General features: G+C 36.5%; 1 protein-coding gene and 1 pseudogene across 1 annotated transcript; one reads left to right on the top strand and one right to left on the bottom strand.

Moving 5' to 3' along the window:
• Positions 1-736: 736 nt before the first annotated feature.
• On the bottom strand, positions 737-1695 carry LOC125170368 (glyceraldehyde-3-phosphate dehydrogenase-like; annotated as a pseudogene).
• Positions 1696-10650: 8955 nt separating this feature from the next.
• Positions 10651-11664, top strand: LOC125170619 (olfactory receptor 9K2-like). Its single transcript, XM_047867322.1, has one exon. The coding sequence runs from the start codon at positions 10702-10704 to the stop codon at positions 11662-11664; it is 963 nt and encodes a 320-aa protein (XP_047723278.1). The 5' UTR covers positions 10651-10701.
• The last annotated feature ends 8943 nt before the right edge of the window (positions 11665-20607 follow it).

The following is a 20607-nucleotide window of genomic DNA, read 5'->3' as shown; positions in this document are numbered from 1 at the left end:
TACAATTGGAATGAGGTAAAACTTTATATCATTAACTTTGCTACTAGAGTCCACAAATCTACTGGACTATGTTTTTAGCAAACGAATGAATGAATGAATGAATGAGTGAATGAGTGAATGAGGGGTTGGAAAGCTATTGGTGCTGGCAAGAGCAAAAATGAACCATACTTAGTACCATCTCTTTCTCTCCAGTTTCCTAAGGTGTGATTCTCACTGCTATTTTCCTTGCTTTAGTTTTCGTTTTCCAGAATATATAGATCCACAAGAGTGTATATGTCTTTTATGGTTTCAACTGGCATTCCACAAATAAATTATCCAAAGTTTCCTAGACATAGACACAACTAGTTATACACACAAACATATATCCATTTTTACATAAAATATTTGTATTTAAGTATATTCATTGACACACACGTCTGTGTGTGTGTGTGTGTGTGTGTGTACACGATCAGAAACACTTTAAAACAAATTAAATCTTTATATAAAAATTTGATAACAGCATCTGTACATGCACAGGTATTTTTCTAGCTGGATACAGTATACTTTAGTGATGGTACATGACAGAATAGGGGAACCTGAGCCCCTCCCCTTCTTCAGGGGGTCTGGAATAGAAACTGTGTAGAGGTCAGAAGATTCTCAGTGCTTTGAGGAATGATTTGGCGCAAGGACTTTCCAGCAGCTGAGAGACTCTCTCTTTTTCTTATATGATCAGTGAGAATAGTAGTCCAGGGGGCTCTTACTCCTGGGAGGCCATATGGACTATGAGGTCTACTACCTTGTTGCTATAGCCAAATTCATTGTGGTAACAGGAAATGAACTTGTCAAATTGGTCATTGAGGGCAATGCCAGACCCAGCATCAAAGGTGGAAGAGTGGGTGTCACTGTTTAAGTCACAAGAGACAACCTGCTTCTCAGTGTAGCCCAGGATTTCCTTGAAAGTGCCCTCTGATGCCTACTTCATCACTTTTTGATATCATTCTGGCAACTTTCTCCAGGAAGCAGGTTAGATTCATAACTGACACATTGAGGGTGGGGACATGAAAGGCCATGCCAGCAAACTTCCCATTCAGCTCAGGAATGACCTTGCCCACACCATTAGAGGCAGGGATGATGTTTTGGATGGTTCCTCAGTCACCACACAACAGCTTTCCGGAAAAGCCATCCACGGTTTCTGGGTGGCAGTGATGGCATGGACTGTGGGCATGAGTCTCTCCGTGATGCCAAAGTTGTCATGAATGACCTTAACCAGAGGCCAAATAGTTAGTGGTGCAGAAGGTATTGCTGGTAATCTGGAGAGAGTTGCCATACTTCTCAGGGTTCACACCCTTCACAAACATGGGAGCATCAGGAGAAGCGGCAGAGATGATGATGCTCTTGGCTCCATTCAGATAAGCCCAGTTTTCTCAATGGTAGTGAAGTGACTTCAGCACCAGTATCACCCCATTTGATGTTGGCAGGATCTTGCTCCTGAAGGATGGAGATGGGCTTCCCATTGATGACAAGTGTCTTGTTCTCAGTGCTGACTGTGCCATTGAATCTGTTATGGATGGAATCATACTGAGACAAGTAGACCACGCTGTTGAGGTCATCGAAGGTGTCACTGATGATGACAAAATCCACTCTGCCAGAGTTAAAAACAGTCATGCTGACCAGGCACCCAATGTGGCTAAATTTGTTTACTCAAACCTTCACCATCGTGTCTCTGGGACCTGGGAGGCACTACACAAGGAGATGCAGCTGTCTGTCAAGTGAGGAAGAACAGAGACAGCACATGCATGTATTTTTCAGATGAATTAAAGATTTTAATACAACAGATGCCTAGCTTCTAAATAAGGACATGAATGACTCATCTGTATATACTGTGAGTCACTCATTAGCATGATCATAGTGGTCACAAAAATGCCATCCTTACCCCACACTGAAGTCTAACATCAAAAATTGTCATTCTGAATTTCAAAATTAATCCCTAAAAGTGTTTCCAAGTATCAACTTGGATTTTTGTACTATAGTAACAAGTAGTCATTGAAGAATGTTAGCAGACAAGAAAATAACTCTGATTGCAATGCATAAAATAGATTGAAGGAAGTCAGGGTCTGCCATGGTTAAAACAAACAAAAAAGGTAAGATCCATATCTAAGATATTAGTACTGGGAATGTAAAAAGACATCTAATGATGCATTTTCAAGAAACTTGACATTGTCTTGAGGTAAGAGTGAAGCAAAAAATGCAAGCCTATAGGAAGAAAATAGAGGAAGCAATGACATCCAGGAATCGGGTTTAAGAGACACAACTTGTGAGCTTTGCAGTGAAGACAGGAAATGCAAGGAGAGTAGACAGGTGGTGCAGAGAAACAATGAAAGAAGGCCAACTGCTGTCATGCTCCATTTTAGGATGAAACAGTAAGAAGAAATACTACGTGCAAGGATTTCAAAAACATGATATCGGGGCGCCTGGGTGGCTCAGTCGGTTGAGCGTCTGACTCCTGCTCAGGTCATGATCTCGCGGTCCGTGAGTTTGAGCCCCGTGTCGGGCTCTGTGCTGACAGCTCAGAGCCTGGAACCTGTTTCAGATTCTGTGTCTCCCTCTCTCTCTGACCCTCCCCCCATTCATGCTTTCTCTCTCTCTGTCTCAAATATTTTTAAATATTTTTAAAAATTTAGAAAAAGATAAAGTTAAAAAAAACATTATGATATCAAGCGAGGAATGTTGTGGAATGAATTTAAATACATAAAATATCTCTTTAATACTAGTTCTTTGCCATATTTGGGGTTGAATTTATTATTCTTCTAAAGACTGAGTCCCATGAAGTCTCTCTGTACATTTGAGACTGTCATTACAGTCACTTGTTGAGCCGCCCTAAAAAATAATACTTTAAATTAATATGGAGGACATGCTTGAAAACAGCATTGATCTCAGAACTAATAGGAGAAAATGGGAAGTAGAGAGAAGGAGCTATCAGGGACAGAGGCCTTTACCCAGGATTGTTTCATTCCTTATGTTGCTGCTTCCTGATTTCTTTAAAATACCGAGCAAGGAATTAACCTATTATGTACTGAAAAAGTCTTCCATACACTCATAAAAATCAGTGTCCATCCTGGAGGCTAAAGTCACCTACAAATTACATGATCTGGGCACATCATAAGCCTTGGAACAATATTATGTAGTCAACTTCGTAACTATATAAGGGACAGTATTACTCATGAAATAGCACTTCAGAAGTTTCATTTTTAGTTTGATAGCAATAACCAAGAAAACCTTAGGCCGAAGCATGAGACACTAATCCAAACTCTCCTTTGGTATCAGTCACAATAAATTCCATACATTGAATGTTAACAAAGCAGAGAGCATTTATACCTGTTTGATCACTGCATATGTATTATCACATTTCATCCTCACAGGCATCTTATCATCATTGCTGTGTTTCAGGTAAGTAAAATCAGGCTTGCCTTTCCTATGTTCGCCACCCCTTAACCACCAACCCAATGGTACTATTATGTCTCTGTAATAATACAGTATTGCAAAGGCTTCGAGGGGACAGCAATTAAATTCCAACAGGTGTCTGGTTCAGAAGTGGAGAGCTTGATCTCAAAGTTAGCTTTCTACAGCCAAAAGAAGCACTCACACTCATAGGTGAAAAACAGTAACTTTACAATTTTTAATTCGTTATATCTAAAAATAATCTGAAAATAAACCATGTAACGCACTGCAAAGATTAATTTACCATTTGACATTTTTATCAAAAATATAATAGATCTGAGATTAGATAATCTGAATAAAATGGAAATATTGACAAGTTATGATAAAATTCTTACATTATTTGTGTTGTTTTCATTGTTAAATGTGTCCTACATATAGAAGAGCATATGAAGTCAGTGATGTCAATTTAAAATCACTAAAAACAGGGGCGCCTGGGTGGCGCAGTCGGTTAAGCGTCCGACTTCAGCCAGGTCATGATCTCGCGGTCCGTGAGTTCGAGCCCCGCGTCAGGCTCTGGGCTGATGGCTCAGAGACTGGAGCCTGTTTCCCATTCTGTGTCTCCCTCTCTCTCTGCCCTTCCCCCGTTCATGCTCTGTCTCTCTCTGTCCCAAAAATTAAAAAATAAACGTTGAGTAAAATCACTAAAAACTATGGGAATGCAAGCTGGTGCAGCCACTCTGGAAAACAGTATGGAGGTTCCTCGAAAAACTAAAAATAGAACTACCCTATGACCCACCATTGCACTACTAGGCATTTATCCACGGGATACAGGTGTGCTGACTCAAAGGGACACATGCACCCCAATGTTTATAGCAGCACTATCAACAATAGCCAAAGTATGGAAAGAGCCCAAATGTCCATCGATGGATGAATGGATAAAGAAGATGTGATATATATATACACACATATATATATGTGTGTATACACATTATATATACATATATATATATAATGGAGTATTACTCAGCAATCAAAAAGAATGAAATCTTGCCATTTGCAACTACATGGATGGAACTAGAGGGTATTATGCTAAGTGAAATAAGTCAGTCAGAGAAAGACAAAAATCATCTGGCTTCACTTATATGAGGACTTAAAGAGACAAAACAGATGAACATAAGGGAAGGGAAACAAAGATAATATAAAAACAGGGAGGGGGACAAAACAGAAGAGACTCATAAATATGGAGAACAAACAGAGGGTTACTGGAGGTGTTGTGGGAGGGGGGATGGGCTAAATGGGTAAGGGGCATTAAGGAATCTACTCCTGAAATCATTGTGGCACTATATGCTAACTAATTTGGATATAAATTTTAAAAAATAAAATATAAATTAAAAAAATAAATTAATTTTAAAAATTAATTAATTAATTAATTAATTAAAATAACTAAAAACAATATACATCCATCCACTTCCCAGGCTAACCCAGCAAACACCAGACTAAAACAGAAACTCCCAGTTTTTCTGTATCCAAAAATATAGATCTCAAAAGACACATCAACTATACTGACTTTTCGCACCACCCAAATTACACTATGGTTTTGTTTTGTTTTCTGGGGGTTTTTTGGTCAGGTTTAGGGTTTTAAATTGCGAACAGTAAATTTCTGCTGCATGCTTTTATAAATTTGACAAGTCAAAATAAATAATATCTTCATGACTCCAAAACATTTCCTTATGTATTTTTGTAGTCAATCCCTACTCCTCACCCACAGCCCTTGAAAAATCCACATTGTCCTATGGTTTTATTTGCTATTGTCACAGAACAAGAATCATATAGTTGGTAGTTTTGAGTGTCCCTTTTTTCACCTTGAATAATACTTTTAAGATTCATCCATGTACTTGTATATGTCATTGGCTTATTCCTTGTTTGCTGGAGTAGTAGGTCACTGTACAGACATACAGATTCACCAGTTGATGGAAATTATAAAACTTCAGGTTTCATATTTAGGAAGAAGTTGTTTTGAGTTGTCTTTTGTACTTCGTGAAACATGTAGGCTTCAGACTTTTGCTTAGAGAAGCCCATTTTTCTAGGACCAATTGTAGAAAAATAATGTGTTGTCATTGAATTCCCTTGGCACCTACTTCAAAAGTTTATTAAATAGGGGCATCTAGGTGACTCACTTAAGTGTCCAACTCCTGACCTGGGCTCAGGTCATGAGTTTGTGAGTTTGAGCCCCACATCGGGCTCTGCACAGATAACGCAGAGCCGGCTTGGGATTCTCTCTACCTCTCTCTCCGCTCCTCCTCTGCTGACATTCTCTCTTTCCCTCTCTCAAAATAAATAAACAAATGTAAAAAACACAGAATCAAGAGTTATTTGAACATAGATAGACAGATAGGCTTATTTACACATATATATCAATATATATGTTTATTTTTGGACAGGTTATTTTGTCCCTTGATATATTTCTTTTTCATTTAACCAATGCAATATTCAGTTAATTAATATGTTCCATAACAGGTGTTTAATAATTTTCCTGTATAAAAATTCACAAAAAAGGACTAGATGTGTAAATACCTTAAATTCATTATTTTTTAAATACTAAAAGACATTTATATTTGTAGTGTCAATAGACATTGCAGTGAGAGTTTACTATTCTTTATATATTGATATATTTTATTTGTTTATTTTTGTTTAAGGGTTTTGGAGTGAAATTTATGAGATAGACACACCTATAATTTGTATTTTAATTTCTAAATTATAACTATGAGAGACTCATAAATACAGCTAGGAAATATTGCCTTTATGATCCTTCTTGGGTTTGTAACAATGGTCTTGTTTCTTTCTTAAATGTTTAGTAGTAAACACTAGTGGAGCCAATTACAAGAGAATCTTTGTTCATGGGAAAATTGTTAATAAAAATTTAATTGTTTTAGTAGACATTTTAAAATGTATATTTCTCCTTCATACATCACCCTGATCTCTTCAATTTTTTTTATTTTAAAATCCTTAATTTTTTGTGAAAATATTGTTTATTATGCAGTTGAACCCTTGACCAGGAGTCGGGAACATAGAACTCCTATGTAGCCGAAAATCTGCATATAACTCATGACTCCCTAAAAATGAAACTGCTAATAGCTTACTGACAACCAGAGACTTACTAATAACCTAAACAGTTGATTAACATACATTTTGTGTGTTATATGTATTATATGCTGTTTTCTTACAATTAAGTAAGCTAGAGAAAAGAAAATGTTATTAAGAAAATCATAAGGAAGGGACAGTACATCTACAGCACTGTACTGTATTTGTTGAAAAAAAATGTGCATGGAAGTGGACCCATGCAGCTCAAGTCCATGTTATTCAAGGGTCAACTGTATATATTTTTTAATATCAGGAGTATCTGTCTGTAGTGCTATCCCGTTTTCTTTCCTGATACTTGTGACTTAATGTTGCTGTTTTTCCACTGTTATCTTGGTTAGGGTTTTATACATCTTACTAGTCTTTCTGAGAATCAATGTTAAGCCATGTGATCATCTCACACCTGTCAGAATGGCTAAGTGTGGGTGAGGATGCAGTTCTCCATGAAGGGACCTTCATGCACTGTTGGTGGGAACGCACGCTGGTGCGGCCTCTATGGAAAAGAGTATGGAGTTCCCTCAAAGAGTTAAAAATAGAACTACACTCTGATCTGATAGTCACACTACTGGGTATTTACTCAAAAATACAAAAACATTAATTCAAAGACACACACACTATGTGTATTGCAGCATTATTTACAACAGCCAAACTATGGAGTGGCCCAAGTGTCCATCGATAGATGAATGGATTAACAAGATGTGGTCTAAATATACAATGGAGTATTATGCAGCCATAAAAAAGAATGAGATCTTGCCATTTGCAATGACATCAACGGAGCTAGAGAGGATAATGGAGATAGCAAGATGACTCAGTCAGAGAAAGACAAATACCATATGATTTCGCTTATATGTGAAATTAAGGAAACAAAAACAAATAGCAAAGGAAAAAGGAAAGAGACACAGAGAGAGAGAAACCAAGAAGCAAACTCTTAATTCCAGAGAACAAACTGATGGTTACCAGAGGGGAGGAGGGGGGGGTGACTGGAGAGATCCTGGAAATAAAGGAAGGGGATTAGAGAGTATACTTATCATGATAAGCATTGAATAAGGTACACGATTGAAGAGTCACTATATTGTACACCTGAGACTAATATGACATGTATGTTAACTATACTGGAATTAAAATTAAAAACTTAATAAGACATACTAAAATAGCCAGTAGAAAAAAAATGTTAAGCCATGTGAATATCCTATACTATCGATATTTTTCTGTTTCATGATTTTTTTCACCTGTAAATTTTACTCTCATTTTTTGACTTGCTATGTTCTCTTTCACTATATTAAAATAGAAGATTAATCCAGTTGTTCCTGTTTTTCTTGTTTATAGTCTTTACCTATATTGCTTTGTATATATCCCTCTAAGTACTTCATTCACTGAATTGCAAAAGTTTAGACATAACATAATACACTATTTAGTTCAAAGTTAGTCAAAATTTAATTTGAGTTCTTTTTGATCTATTGAGTTTTAGGGAGTATCTTTAATGTCCATGCCATTAGACCCTTCTCAACTAATTATCTAATAGTTAACTGATTTCTATATTAAGCTGACCATCATCAAAGAACACACACTGAATGATTTCAATCGTTGAATCTGTGGAGGGTTTCTTTATGTCCCATCAGACTAGTGAATGGCAGTAAGTGTTCTTATGTATTTTGAGCACTAGCATGTTTTTATTGCTAATGCCATCGTGGGCAGTTTCAGGAATTGGATTCTGGTACATTTGATCAATTGGATAGCGAAGCTCTACCACATGTGCTTTCCCCTTGGAAGTGTTGGAAAGTTCAAATGTCTCCTAATACTATGGTTCCTGGCACAGATTTTGTTCTACCAATGAGACCCACACAAACTCAGAATTTGGTAGACAATTTCAACATTTTCTACCATGGAAATGTCACCTTAGGAAGGTTGTGGGTACATATGGGCTATTTTCTGCAGCATTGTTGAGTCCCCAACTTCCTAGAGAAGCTATTTTGACGGATGAGGAAGCAGTGACATCTTTTTTTTCCATGTATCTGATCTCTGGACCACACTTAAGGTTCTGTGTTTTTAAATTGTATCTCCGATGGTAGCCTATCTTTGTGAATCTTATTATATTGCTCTAAGGGTCATTATTAGAGTGTCACCCAGAAATTCCTCCAGCCTTTCCAAACTTCACAGGCCTCAATTCACCTTCATTAATAATTTCCAGTTTAAGATACTTAAACTATTTACTCTTCCTACACTTACCAAAGTTTTACTAATGCTGCATTATAATAAAGGAACGCGCCGGGCCCATATGTTTTGCTATGTACACACTAAAAAAAATCCAGGTAATTCTAGAAATAATTTTTAAATAAAAAAGATTTTCTAAAAGTGCAATTATAATTAAATTATGGAAATCTTCAGGGGAAAATGGCATTTGCATAATTATAATACGCTGTTTCATTAAATAGAGTATTATGTCTTTGGTTTTACTGTAGTCTTTTAGCCACACATAATTATTGAGGATTTTTAAATACAGATCATGATCTCTTATCCAATTTCAAGCTAAGAATGCTTAGAATATTTTTTAAATTATCATTTCTTCCACTATATTTTCAAAATATTTAGTATTTACACATAAGAAACTTTAGATTAGCAAAACATTATCTGACTTTGTGACTTAGAGGGCATTTGTCATGGCATGAAACACATCGACATCAGGAAAAACAGGTAAATCATAATTTGGAGTTAACTTCTATCTTTTTTTAAAGCATAGCAAATGTAATTTATGATGATTTAATATATTCATTCGTTTTAAACTTATATATCACAAACATTTAAATCTGTTTCCTTATGCTTACCAATATCTATGCTATGATAATTACCAGAACGTCTTTCCTTGTCAATGAAGAAAATAAAGTCCAGAGAAATTTCCCAAAGGATACACACAACCAGAGAAGAAAAGCTCCTCATATATGGACTATTATTAGATAATTTGCTTATGTCTGAGGTTACTGCAGTCCTCATGGACAACAGCCCTTGAGCCTGCACTTCTGTCTCCATAATTGACTTTATGATTGCTCCTCTCCCAGTGGAATCCATCACAGAAGATGAACAAAACCTCAATGTGGAAAACTCCTGCAGAAAGGTATCAGAAGTAAAGTAAGTACTGTTGACATTCTACCAAGTGATCATGGACTCTGGAGACCGAAGGTTGTTATGGTCCTCAAATATCCATGGATATCCCATTGTCCTCATTTTAAGATATATAAGGCATAATAGAATATAAGAAAGGAACTCTCCTTTAATATATATTCCTTAATTGGCTTGTCCTGACTAAAGAGTGACAGCCCTTGAATTGACACAGCTTTGATAGAAGTTATTCACTGTCATGTGAGGATTAGAATGTTTATCAGCTTCTTCTCTGCTTAAAAGAAAATGGCTAAGTGAATCTGTGTGATTCACACACCTACTAATGGAAGTAAAATATATATAACAAGGCAATAAAAATGCATCTATTTGGGAGGAATATCCTTGACCTGAGAAAATGAACATAGATTTGGAAAGAGCATTAGAAAAGGATATCTAGGTTTAGTGATTATTTTGATGTTATTAATTTTAACATACCAATAACTTATGATTTTTATTCCATTTTTAGAGATGGCACAGTAATAATGGAAACCAAAGATTGTACATAAAAGAAGGTAAACATATTTCTAAATATATTTTGTACTGTCTTTTAATGATTCAGATACGGACAGTGAATCATGATGGCTATAGCACTATCATACAGATTATATGTATTCCCTGCATTTTAGGTTACATTTTTACTTTAGGTAAAGCTAATTATTTAACAATGAATATATTAGGAATAGAAATTCAAAAAGTGATGAATTTTAGACCACATATTATGTTACTTTCTTGGTGAATACTCAGCAAAATTATGACCTAAAATACAATAACCCATTAACTTCTTTCACTGCTCAACAGAAAAACAGTCTTATGGATCTCGTATTATCTAATCCAAATTCCTGATTCTTCATGACATTAACAGGGTTTCATATACAATATTTAATTAAGATATAACTAATTTTTTCCACACTTAAGAAAGTATTTGTGTCACTAGAAACAAAGCACAGGTTTCATTTGTTCATTTTTCCTTGTCCCTTTCAGCAGGTTTCTGCCATGGGTGACAGGGGAACAGACAATCACTCGGAAGTGACTGACTTCATCCTTGTAGGCTTCAGGGTCCGCCCTGAGCTCCACATTCTCCTCTTCCTGATCTTTCTGCTTGTGTATGCCATGATCCTTCTAGGGAATGTTGGGATGATGACCATTATTATGACTGATCCCCGGCTGAACACACCGATGTATTTCTTCCTAGGCAACCTGTCCTTCATTGATCTCTTCTATTCGTCTGTTATTGCACCCAAGGCCATGATCAACTTCTGGTCTGAGAGCAAGTCCATCTCTTTTGCAGGCTGTGTGACCCAGCTCTTTCTCTTTGCCCTCTTCATCGTGGCGGAGGGATTTCTCCTGGCAGCTATGGCCTATGACCGCTTCATTGCCATCTGCAACCCACTCCTCTACTCTTCCCAGATGTCAACACGTCTTTGCATTCAGTTGGTGGCTGGTTCTTATATCTGTGGCTGCATTAGCTCGGTTCTTCAGACAAGCATGGTATTTACTCTGTCCTTTTGTGGCTCTCGGTCCATTGACCACTTTTACTGTGACACTCGCCCACTTGAGAGGATATCTTGTTCTGACTTCTTCATCTATAGGATGATTTCCTTTTTCTTATCGAGCATCATCATCTTGCCTACCATCATAGTTATTATTATTTCTTACTTGTATATTGTGTCCACAGTTCTCAAGATACGCTCCTCTGAGGGACGTAAGAAAGCGTTCTCCACTTGCAGCTCACACCTGGGAGTCGTGAGTGTGCTGTACGGTGCTGTGTTTTTTATGTATCTCACTCCTGACAGATTTCCTGAGCTGAGTAAAGTGGCCTCGTTGTGTTACACCCTAGTCACTCCCATGCTGAATCCTTTGATTTACTCTCTGAGAAACAAAGATGTCAAAGAAGCTCTGAGAAAGATTCTGGGGAAAAAAATACTTTTACTTAATTCTATCTTAACAGTGACATAATTGAAAGACATGGCTATTATGGCAGTCTGGGAGGCATCGATGCAAGCAATGCACCCAATGATTTTGAAATTCTCAATTTTAGAAAGTTTATTTATTTGAATCCCTTGTACCTATAGCTGAAGAATACATTTGGTCTATATTTTGCCTAGCTGTTGATTTTGGGTGGAAGAGCTTTCTCCATACTTCACCTTCATTTGAGTAAGGACAATGATTGCCATGTAATTTGATTTTAAGGAAAATATATTCCAAATTTACTGCTGGCTCTCTAAGGATGATGTTAGGATTTATTTTCCTTTTTATTCAGTAACAAATATTATATAATGTGTATAATTACATAATGTGTATAATTGGTAGATAACCTTATGATATAAGGTCACCCTAAGGGTGACACGTGAGTCACTCAACTGTGTAAGAACTGAGTGAGTGGAACACTTAGTTAATGGTTTCTCTGACTTAGATCAATTATTCTTGCAAATCCTCCCTTTCACAAGATAACTGTAATGAAACTGAACCAAAAATAAAGACAATTCATTTTTTGTTATATATGGCTAGTGAGAGTTAATTCATCACATTGATAATTATTGAATTTTGATGCCTTCTTGTCCTATGAAATTCCCTATGTATAAATAATTTCAGTCCTAGCTCACCATGAAATACGGGGGAAATAGCTATAGAGAACTAAACTGCCATATATTAGTCCAGTGAAAAAGACATTTATGGAAAATACAAAGAAAGTGTAGTCTCTAAAGGTGAGTGGTTCTATGGTCACAGAACACTTCCTAAGCACATTTTAAAACAAATAGCATTAAGCCAAATGAAATAAATAGCTTTCTGTGCAAATGAAGAAAATAACTCTATGGTGAACTTCATGTGGTTTATAAGTGATTTGTAACACACAAGACAAAGAGTGAAGCATGAGACTTAAAGGGAAATTCATGGAAATCATACAGATTTACTGACATATATGTCAGGCCAAGGAAGCTGACCTTTATTCTGTATACGGGGCTAAGCATTGGGGATTTTTAGAAAGACAGTGTTGTATTCAAATTAGCATTTTACAAAAATCATACCATTACCTTTGAGGAAGATAAATACTCATAGGGAGAAGACAGTAATCCCAGAAAGTGTGTGGTCATCCAAGAGGTTATGGTGGCTTTAATGGAGGGAGTCTTATTAGACAGCGAAGAAAGAGATGACCTTTAGAATGGAAGGTAAAGTAAGCTGAATACTGATTGCTGGCTGATAATATGAGAATGACCTAGAAGTGAATAATGACTCTAATGTTTGAGCATCTGTGCTGGAGAAAATGCTACCTCATAATGAGGAAGGAAATATAAGGGTAAGAATAGTTCATCAGTAAGAGTTAAGAAAATAAGCTCAGGTGTCAGACAGAGCTTTCAAATTCTGTTTTTGCCCCTGTAGCTTCGGGTAAGTTACATAGCATCTCCGCATTGTTATTTCCTCCTGAAAAATGGGGTGTATAAGATAATCTCCACCATAGAGTCACTTGAATGATTGAATTATGTAAATTTCATGTTTGTTAAATCCACATCAGATTTGTCTTTTCCTCCTGCTCTCAACACTATTCATGTTACGTCTGAGAGAGGAAGACACTAACTTTCTCTGCCCCTCTGTCTTCCCTCTGTGCCATGATGTGTCTCCAACTCTCCAAGCATATCCATTTTCATTTTCATAGACAGAGCTTGAGAAACACTTACTACTTTGTTATTTCCGTCTTTACCTTTCTCTCCACAGAAAACTAAGGGAAAAGATTGTAAAATGATCAAAAAGGCAACAGAAGCCCCAGTTATTTTTTTTCTGTTTAGTGCTATTTTTTAATGTACATTTTTACTAGCCAACATACAGTGTAATATTGGTTTCAGGAGTAGAAGTCAGTAACTGATCATCACAAGTGCCCTCCTTAATACCCATCACCCATCTAGCCCATTCCCCAATTAAATGCAAAATAGTTATCTAATCATCAAATGCTGTATCTATTCATTTCTCTACCCATGTCTTTCTCTAAGAATCGTCTCTTATATTTTAACAAATGTCATCTCTTCAACCACATTTTAAAAAATGCAGATCACTAGGGAAAATACAGGACTCGCTGTGTCTTGTGTCTCCTGAGATGAAGCAGAAACATGTTTAGGTTGAAAGAGGCACAGTTTACTAACTCTCCCTATGAATAAAATGCAGATACCCTCAAGTAACACACTGGAATAAACCTGAAATGAGAGAGGATCCTAACTTTTTAAATCTTCATCCAATGATATTAGTAATCCTTTATCAAACTGAGAAAAAAAAAAGACCCTAACAATAGAGCTGACTGCCATGGGAGAACAATGTTCCTCTATATTCACCATGTGCTGCACCCCACAACCACCATCGGACACGCATGCACATATATACAAACATTTACATAGTGTCTCAGTCTCTATCTCTGTCTCTGTCTCTGTCTCTCTCTCTCTCTCTCTCTCTCACACACACACACACACACACACACACACACACACACACATGCATGCTCATACCAGGATATCTTTGATCAGAACACCCAGAAAGATCACCGGATGTATCACTGAACCTATAACAATATATGTCTAATGTCATGCAGCTGACTCAGGAAAGAATCCTCAGGCTGATGTAGAAGCTAACAGACCTCACCATGGCAAGATATGCACAATAATTTTTCAATTCTGACCTATTCCCTTTTCCTGACGTCAAGTAATTTCTGTGTTGGTATAGAAATTGCATTCAGGTATATTCTATTCTCACTCCTGTTAGGAAATTACTCTTACCCTTTTACTTTTGATTCAAGAAGGATACATGTGCTGTACAGTGTAAATTCTTAAAGGAGGGATATATTGAATAATAATGACAATATTAGCTCTCATGTTAATATAATGAATCAAAATAGATTCAGAAATGCATAAATATGTATGTATATGTAATTCTTTGAATATGATATGCATTATAGGACCACTTATAAACAAATCAGTGTTGTAGTTTGTTGAGTCATATACAAAGCCATTTTAATAATATATAGCTAATATTTTAATTTTGAGATTATATGATTTTTTATTAAGTTTTTATTTTAATTCCAGTAGAGTTTATAACATACAGTGTTATATTAGTTTCAGGTGTACAATATAGTGATTCAGCACTTCCATACATCGTTATCAGTGCTCATCATAATAAGTGTACTCTTAATCCCTTTCACCTATTTCACCCACCCTCTTGTCTAAAACATAATGCACATAAGGAACTTCTTCAAACTCATCTGATGACTTCCCATTAAAGAATCATTACAGATGACTGCACTGTCATTAACTAGTAAAGTTTTCTTAATTTAAATGATAGTGTTAATGGTAGTGAATCCTCACTCCACACCTGCTATGCTAACAATTACAGTAAAAGGTTTGTGTCTACTTTATCATTGAGATTTTTTATATCATAAATATTCTCTATGCCTTCAGTAGTTTCCTGTTTTTAGGCCAAAATTAAAACTTCAATCCAGATACGAGAGAGAGAGAGAGAGAGAGAGAAGACACCTCTGAGTCATTGCTCTAAAATGCAACTCTTTCAACCTAAAAAAGATCTGCCCAATTCTTTCTTCAATCACTTTATTGAGAAATAGTTGGTGTGAAATCAACCGTATTCACTCAGAGTATACAATTCTGACTTTTGGCAGTTTTATACATCATGAAACCCTCTCCAGACCAAGATACCAGACTGTTATTTTAAAGTTTTTAAAAATTTATTTAAGTAATCTCTACAGTCAACATGGGGTTTGAACTGATGACCCTAAGATCAAGAATTGCTTACTCCTCCTACTGGACCAGCCAGAAACTCCAAGATACAGAAGTTTTCTATCACCTCAGAAAGACTTATCATGCCCCTATTTAAATCATGTCTCCTTCCAATCCCATTCCCAGATAACCAGTGATCTGTTTTTGTTTGTTTTTGTTTTTGTTTTTGTTTTTTGCACATCCATCTATTTATCTACCTATTTAATCTGCATATGATATGCACTCTCTCCTGGCAGGCTTCTTTGAGTAAAATGAATTTGAATTTAGCCATTTTGTCATGTGTATAAGTAACTCATTTTTTTCATTGTTCAGTAGCATTCCATTTTCTGTTGTACACAAACACCAAATTTTGTTTATGCACTCTTCAATTGATGGGCTTTTTAAAAAAATTATTTATTGTTTAATTTGCATCCAAGTTAGTTAGCATATAGTGCAACAATGATTTAAGGAGTAGATTCCTTAATGCCCCTTACCCATTTAGAACATCCCCCCTCCCACAACTGATGGGCAATTGAGGTGCTATCACCTTTTAGATATTGTGAATAACAGCAATATGAACATTCACATGACATGTATTTGAACCAGGGCTACTCTGTCTCTCCCCTCTCCCAGTCCAGCATGATAGGAAGCACACAGGCAAGTGCAGACTCCTCTTCCCCTAGATCCCAGTCAAGGGCTACCCTATCACCTTGAGAGTGGCAGGCTGAAAACATTTCTTATCTTCTCCAGCTCCATGCTACAGAAGCTCTACTCAAGGCAAGAGTAACTAAAATGTCTAGAGATCTCTACCTCTACTCAGGAACCATTCATAATATAGAAGGTCTACCCCAAGCATGATAGGCCAAGAATTATAAGGCTCCAACTTCAATTGCATTGGTTCAAAGGATAGATGTTTTTTGCCAGGAGAGATAAGCTTAGAAGACCATAGGTTACTGACCTCAGCAGAAATCTGCTCATAAAACCAGGATGTCTCTCTGAGAGAAATGGGCCACTGCTTCTTTTCCAGTTCGAGAACAGTTGAACAGGCTTTACCTGGAATGAAAGGTAGGCAATAAGAACAGAGGCTCCAAACTCTCCTCAGGTGAACTGACTTTATTGGGAACAAAGTGTGGGAAAATTCTAGCATAAGTGACTTTCAAACACAATGCACATTTGGTGATGAGAAATTAAGAGGAGGCTGATAGCTTCATGAGAGAAAAAAACAAACTGCAGACCAACTAGATGTTTACTAGAGAGAACCAGGTAAGGAGACAGCTAAGAAGGCCCTTCTGGGATTAGAGCAAACCTCAAAGACTGGCCTTAAAGATCATCCTTGCAGAGGGGGCCAAAACAATTGGATGAGACAATAGAGAAATAGATGTCACACAATTTTTTTAAAACAATAGAACAAGAAAATTTGTGAAGTCTCTATGCTCGGTGGGAAACCTACAGTGGCACATCATTCAAGAAAATGATCAGGGGAGGACACAGCCAAAGCTTACCCAATAAATCCACTGTCATCCAAGAGTACACACAAGCCCAAGCTTGTGCCTCTGGAAAGGGACACGAAACATTTCTCAGAGCAAACAGATTGAATGATACAGGTAAAAAACTAAAGCCAAAACACAAAAAAATACGAAAGTTATTTCAAACACATATTCGGGAGCTTAAACGTACAATAACTGAAAAATGTTATGTAGTGGGAATCATGCAGTATGTACCCTTTTCAGATTGGCTTCTTTCACTTAATCACATGCATTTACAGCCGCCTCATGTCCTTTCACAACTTGAGAGTTAGCTCATTTTTCTTATTTTTTTTTACTTTATTTTACTTTTGAGAAAGAGAGAGAGAGAATGAGCGGGGGAGGGGCAGAGGGAGAGAGAGAGAGAGAGGGAGAGAGAGAGAGAGAGAGAGAGAATCTTAAGCTGACTCTCCACCCTGCACAGAGCCTGACATGGGGCTCACCCCCAGGACCCTGGGATCATGATCTGAATTGAAATCAAGAGACTGATGCTTAACCGAGTGAGCCACCCAGGTGCCCCTTAGCTTATTTCTTTTTAGGGTTGAATGTTATTCCATCACGGTCCATTACTCATTCACCTGCCAAAGGACATTTTGGTTATTTCCATGTTTTTGCAATTATGAATAAAGCTGCTAGACACATTCATGTGCAGGATCTTGTGTGGACGTGAGAGTTTTCAACTTGATTGGGTAAATATCAAGGAGCACAACTACTGGATTGTATAGTAAGAGGATTTTTAGTTTTGCATGAAATCGAAAAACTGTCTTCCAAAGTGGCTATACCATTTTGCATTCACCATAGCAATGACTGAGGATTACTGTTCCTCCATATCCTTGCCAGCATTTGGTAGAGTCTGTAGTTTCTATTGTGGCCATTCTAATAGGGGTGTAGTAGTAGTAGTATACTGTTCTTTCTTTTTGTTTCTTTTTTATTTAAGACTTTACATTTTAGAGAAGTTTAAGGTACAGAGACATTTACCCGATATCCCTTGCCCCCACAGATGCATACCTTCCTCTATTGCCAACATTCCCCACCAGATTGGTATGTGATGAACCTATGGTGACACCTATCATCATCCAAAATCCAGTTTATTTAAGGTTTCACCCTAGGTGTCATATATTTTATGGGTTTGGACAAATATAAATGACATGCATCCATAATGGTGGAGCCATACAATCTTTTGCCCTAAAAATCTTTTCCACCCCGCTGTTCATCCCTTCCTCCACCCACGGCCCTAGCAACCACTTATCTTTTTCCTCACTCTATAGTTCTGGCTTTTCCAGAATGCCATATTTGGACTCATACATAGGTATTCTTTTCAGAGTGGCTTCTTTCACTCAGTAGTAAGTATTTAAGATTCCTCCTGGTCTTTTCACAGCTTGATAATTCAATGTGGGTTTTTTTTTTTGCACTAAATAATATTTTATTGCCTGAATACACCATGGTTTATTTATCCAGTCACTTGCTGAAGGAAATCTTGGTTGTTTCCAAATTTTGGCAATTATAAATAAAGCTGCTGTAAATTTCCATGTGCTAGTTTTGGTATGGACATACATTTTCAGCTCTTTTGGATAAATACCAAGCAGCATACTTGGTAGATCATAGATCAGTAAGAATGTGTTTAGTTTTGTGAGAAACTGCCAAACTGTCTTCCAAAGTGGCTGTACTATTTTGCATTATCCACTAGTGATGCTTAAGTGTTCCTGTCGCTCCACATGCAATGATTTGATGTTGTCAATATTCTGCATTTTGGTTATTCTGATAGGTGCATAGTGGTATCCATTGTTGTTTTACATGACATTCCCTCACGGTATATGGTATGGAACACGTTTTCATATGTTTATCTGCCACCAGCATATCTTCCTTGAGCGGTGTCTGTTAAGGTCATTGTCTAGTTTTTAATAGGGTTGTTTGTTTTCTTATACTTGAGTATTGAAGTGCTCATTGCATTTTTGCATAACCTTTATTAAATATATCTTTTCTACATATTTTCCCTGAGACTATGTCTTTTCTTTTTAATTGCTAAAAATGTCTTTCACAGGGCATAATTTTATAATTTTGGTGAAGTTCAATTTATCAGTTATGCTTTTCATGGATCATGCCCTGGTATTGTATCTAAAAAGGCATCACCAAACACAAAGTCATCCAGATTTCTCCTAAATTATCTTCTAAGGGTTTTGTAATTTTGTGTTTTACACTTAAATTTATGGCTCCTTTGAGTTAATTTTTGTGAATGCTGTAAAGTCTATGTCTATGCTCACAGTTTTGCATGTGGCTGTCCAGGTGTTCTAGCACTCTTTATTGAACATCCTGTCTTTCCTCCATTGTATCCTCTTTGCTTTCCTCCTTTGGCAAAGGTCAGTTGAGTCTATCGATGTGGCTTTATTTCTAGTTTCTCTGTTCTATTCAGTTATCTATTTGTTTATTCTTTCATCAATACCACACTATCTGGATTAGTGTAGATGTATAGTTGTGTATAATTGAAGTTGTGTAGTATCATCGGTCCTCCAATTCTGTTCTTCTCCTTCAATATTATGTTGGCTGTTCTGGCTTATTACCTTTTCATATAACTTCAGGTTTAATATAGTGTTTGCCAAAAAAAAAACCAAAAAAACAAAAAAAAAGGAAAAAGAAAAATAAATAAATATATATATATATATATATATATATATATAGTTTGTCAATAACAAAAAAGTTACTTGCTAGAGTTTTTATTGGGATTGCATTGAATATGTAGAATAAGTTGAGAAGAAATTACATCTTGTCAATATTGCCTTCCTCTCTATGAACATTCAGTGGTTCTCCATTTATATAGGTCTTCTTTGATTTCTTCCAGTAGAATTTTATACTTTTCTTCCTAGAGATCTTATACATATTTTGTGAAATTTATACCTAAGTATTTTATTAGCAAAAGTGACAATATGAATAGCATTGTGTTTTTTTATTTTAAATTCTACTTGCTCATTGCTAGTATATAGAAAGCAATGAACATTTGTATAGTAACCATGTATCCTGAAACACTCCTATATTTCCTACTAGTTTTAGGAGGGTATTTGGGAAATTCTTTCAGATTTTCTACATAGACAAATGTCACCTGTGAACAAAGATTGATGTATTCTTCATTTCTGTATAATGCTTTATAGTAATTTGCTAGGGCTGCCGTAACAACATACCAAAGACTTGGTTCCCTAACCGCCAAATATTTTTCTCCCAGTTTTGAAGACTGGAAGTACAGAATCAGAGTGCCATAAGTAAATATTCTAAGGCTCCTGTCCTTGACTTGCAGGTGTCTGCCCTCTTGTTCCCTCTTCATATGGTCATCTCTGAGTCCATATGCACCTCTATGTTTCTTTGTGTGTCCTAATATTTTCTTATAAACACACCAGCCAAACTATATTAGTACCCAGCTGTAACAGCCTTATTTAGATTACTTCTTTGAAGGCTGTATCTCCAAATATAGTCACATACCAAGGTACTGGAGGTTAGGGCTTCAACATGAGTTTAGGAAGACATCATTCAGCCCATAATACTTTTACATCCTTTTGTCTATTACATTACCTAAGACATCCAAAAGGGTGCTGAAGAGATGTGGTGAGGAGGGACATCTTTGCCTTATTCCTATGTTAGTG

The sequence above is a fragment of the Prionailurus viverrinus genome, chromosome B4 (assembly GCF_022837055.1).
Source record: "Prionailurus viverrinus isolate Anna chromosome B4, UM_Priviv_1.0, whole genome shotgun sequence".
NCBI classification, from domain to species: Eukaryota; Metazoa; Chordata; class Mammalia; order Carnivora; family Felidae; genus Prionailurus; species Prionailurus viverrinus.
This window is presented reverse-complemented; position numbering and strand designations above follow the sequence as displayed.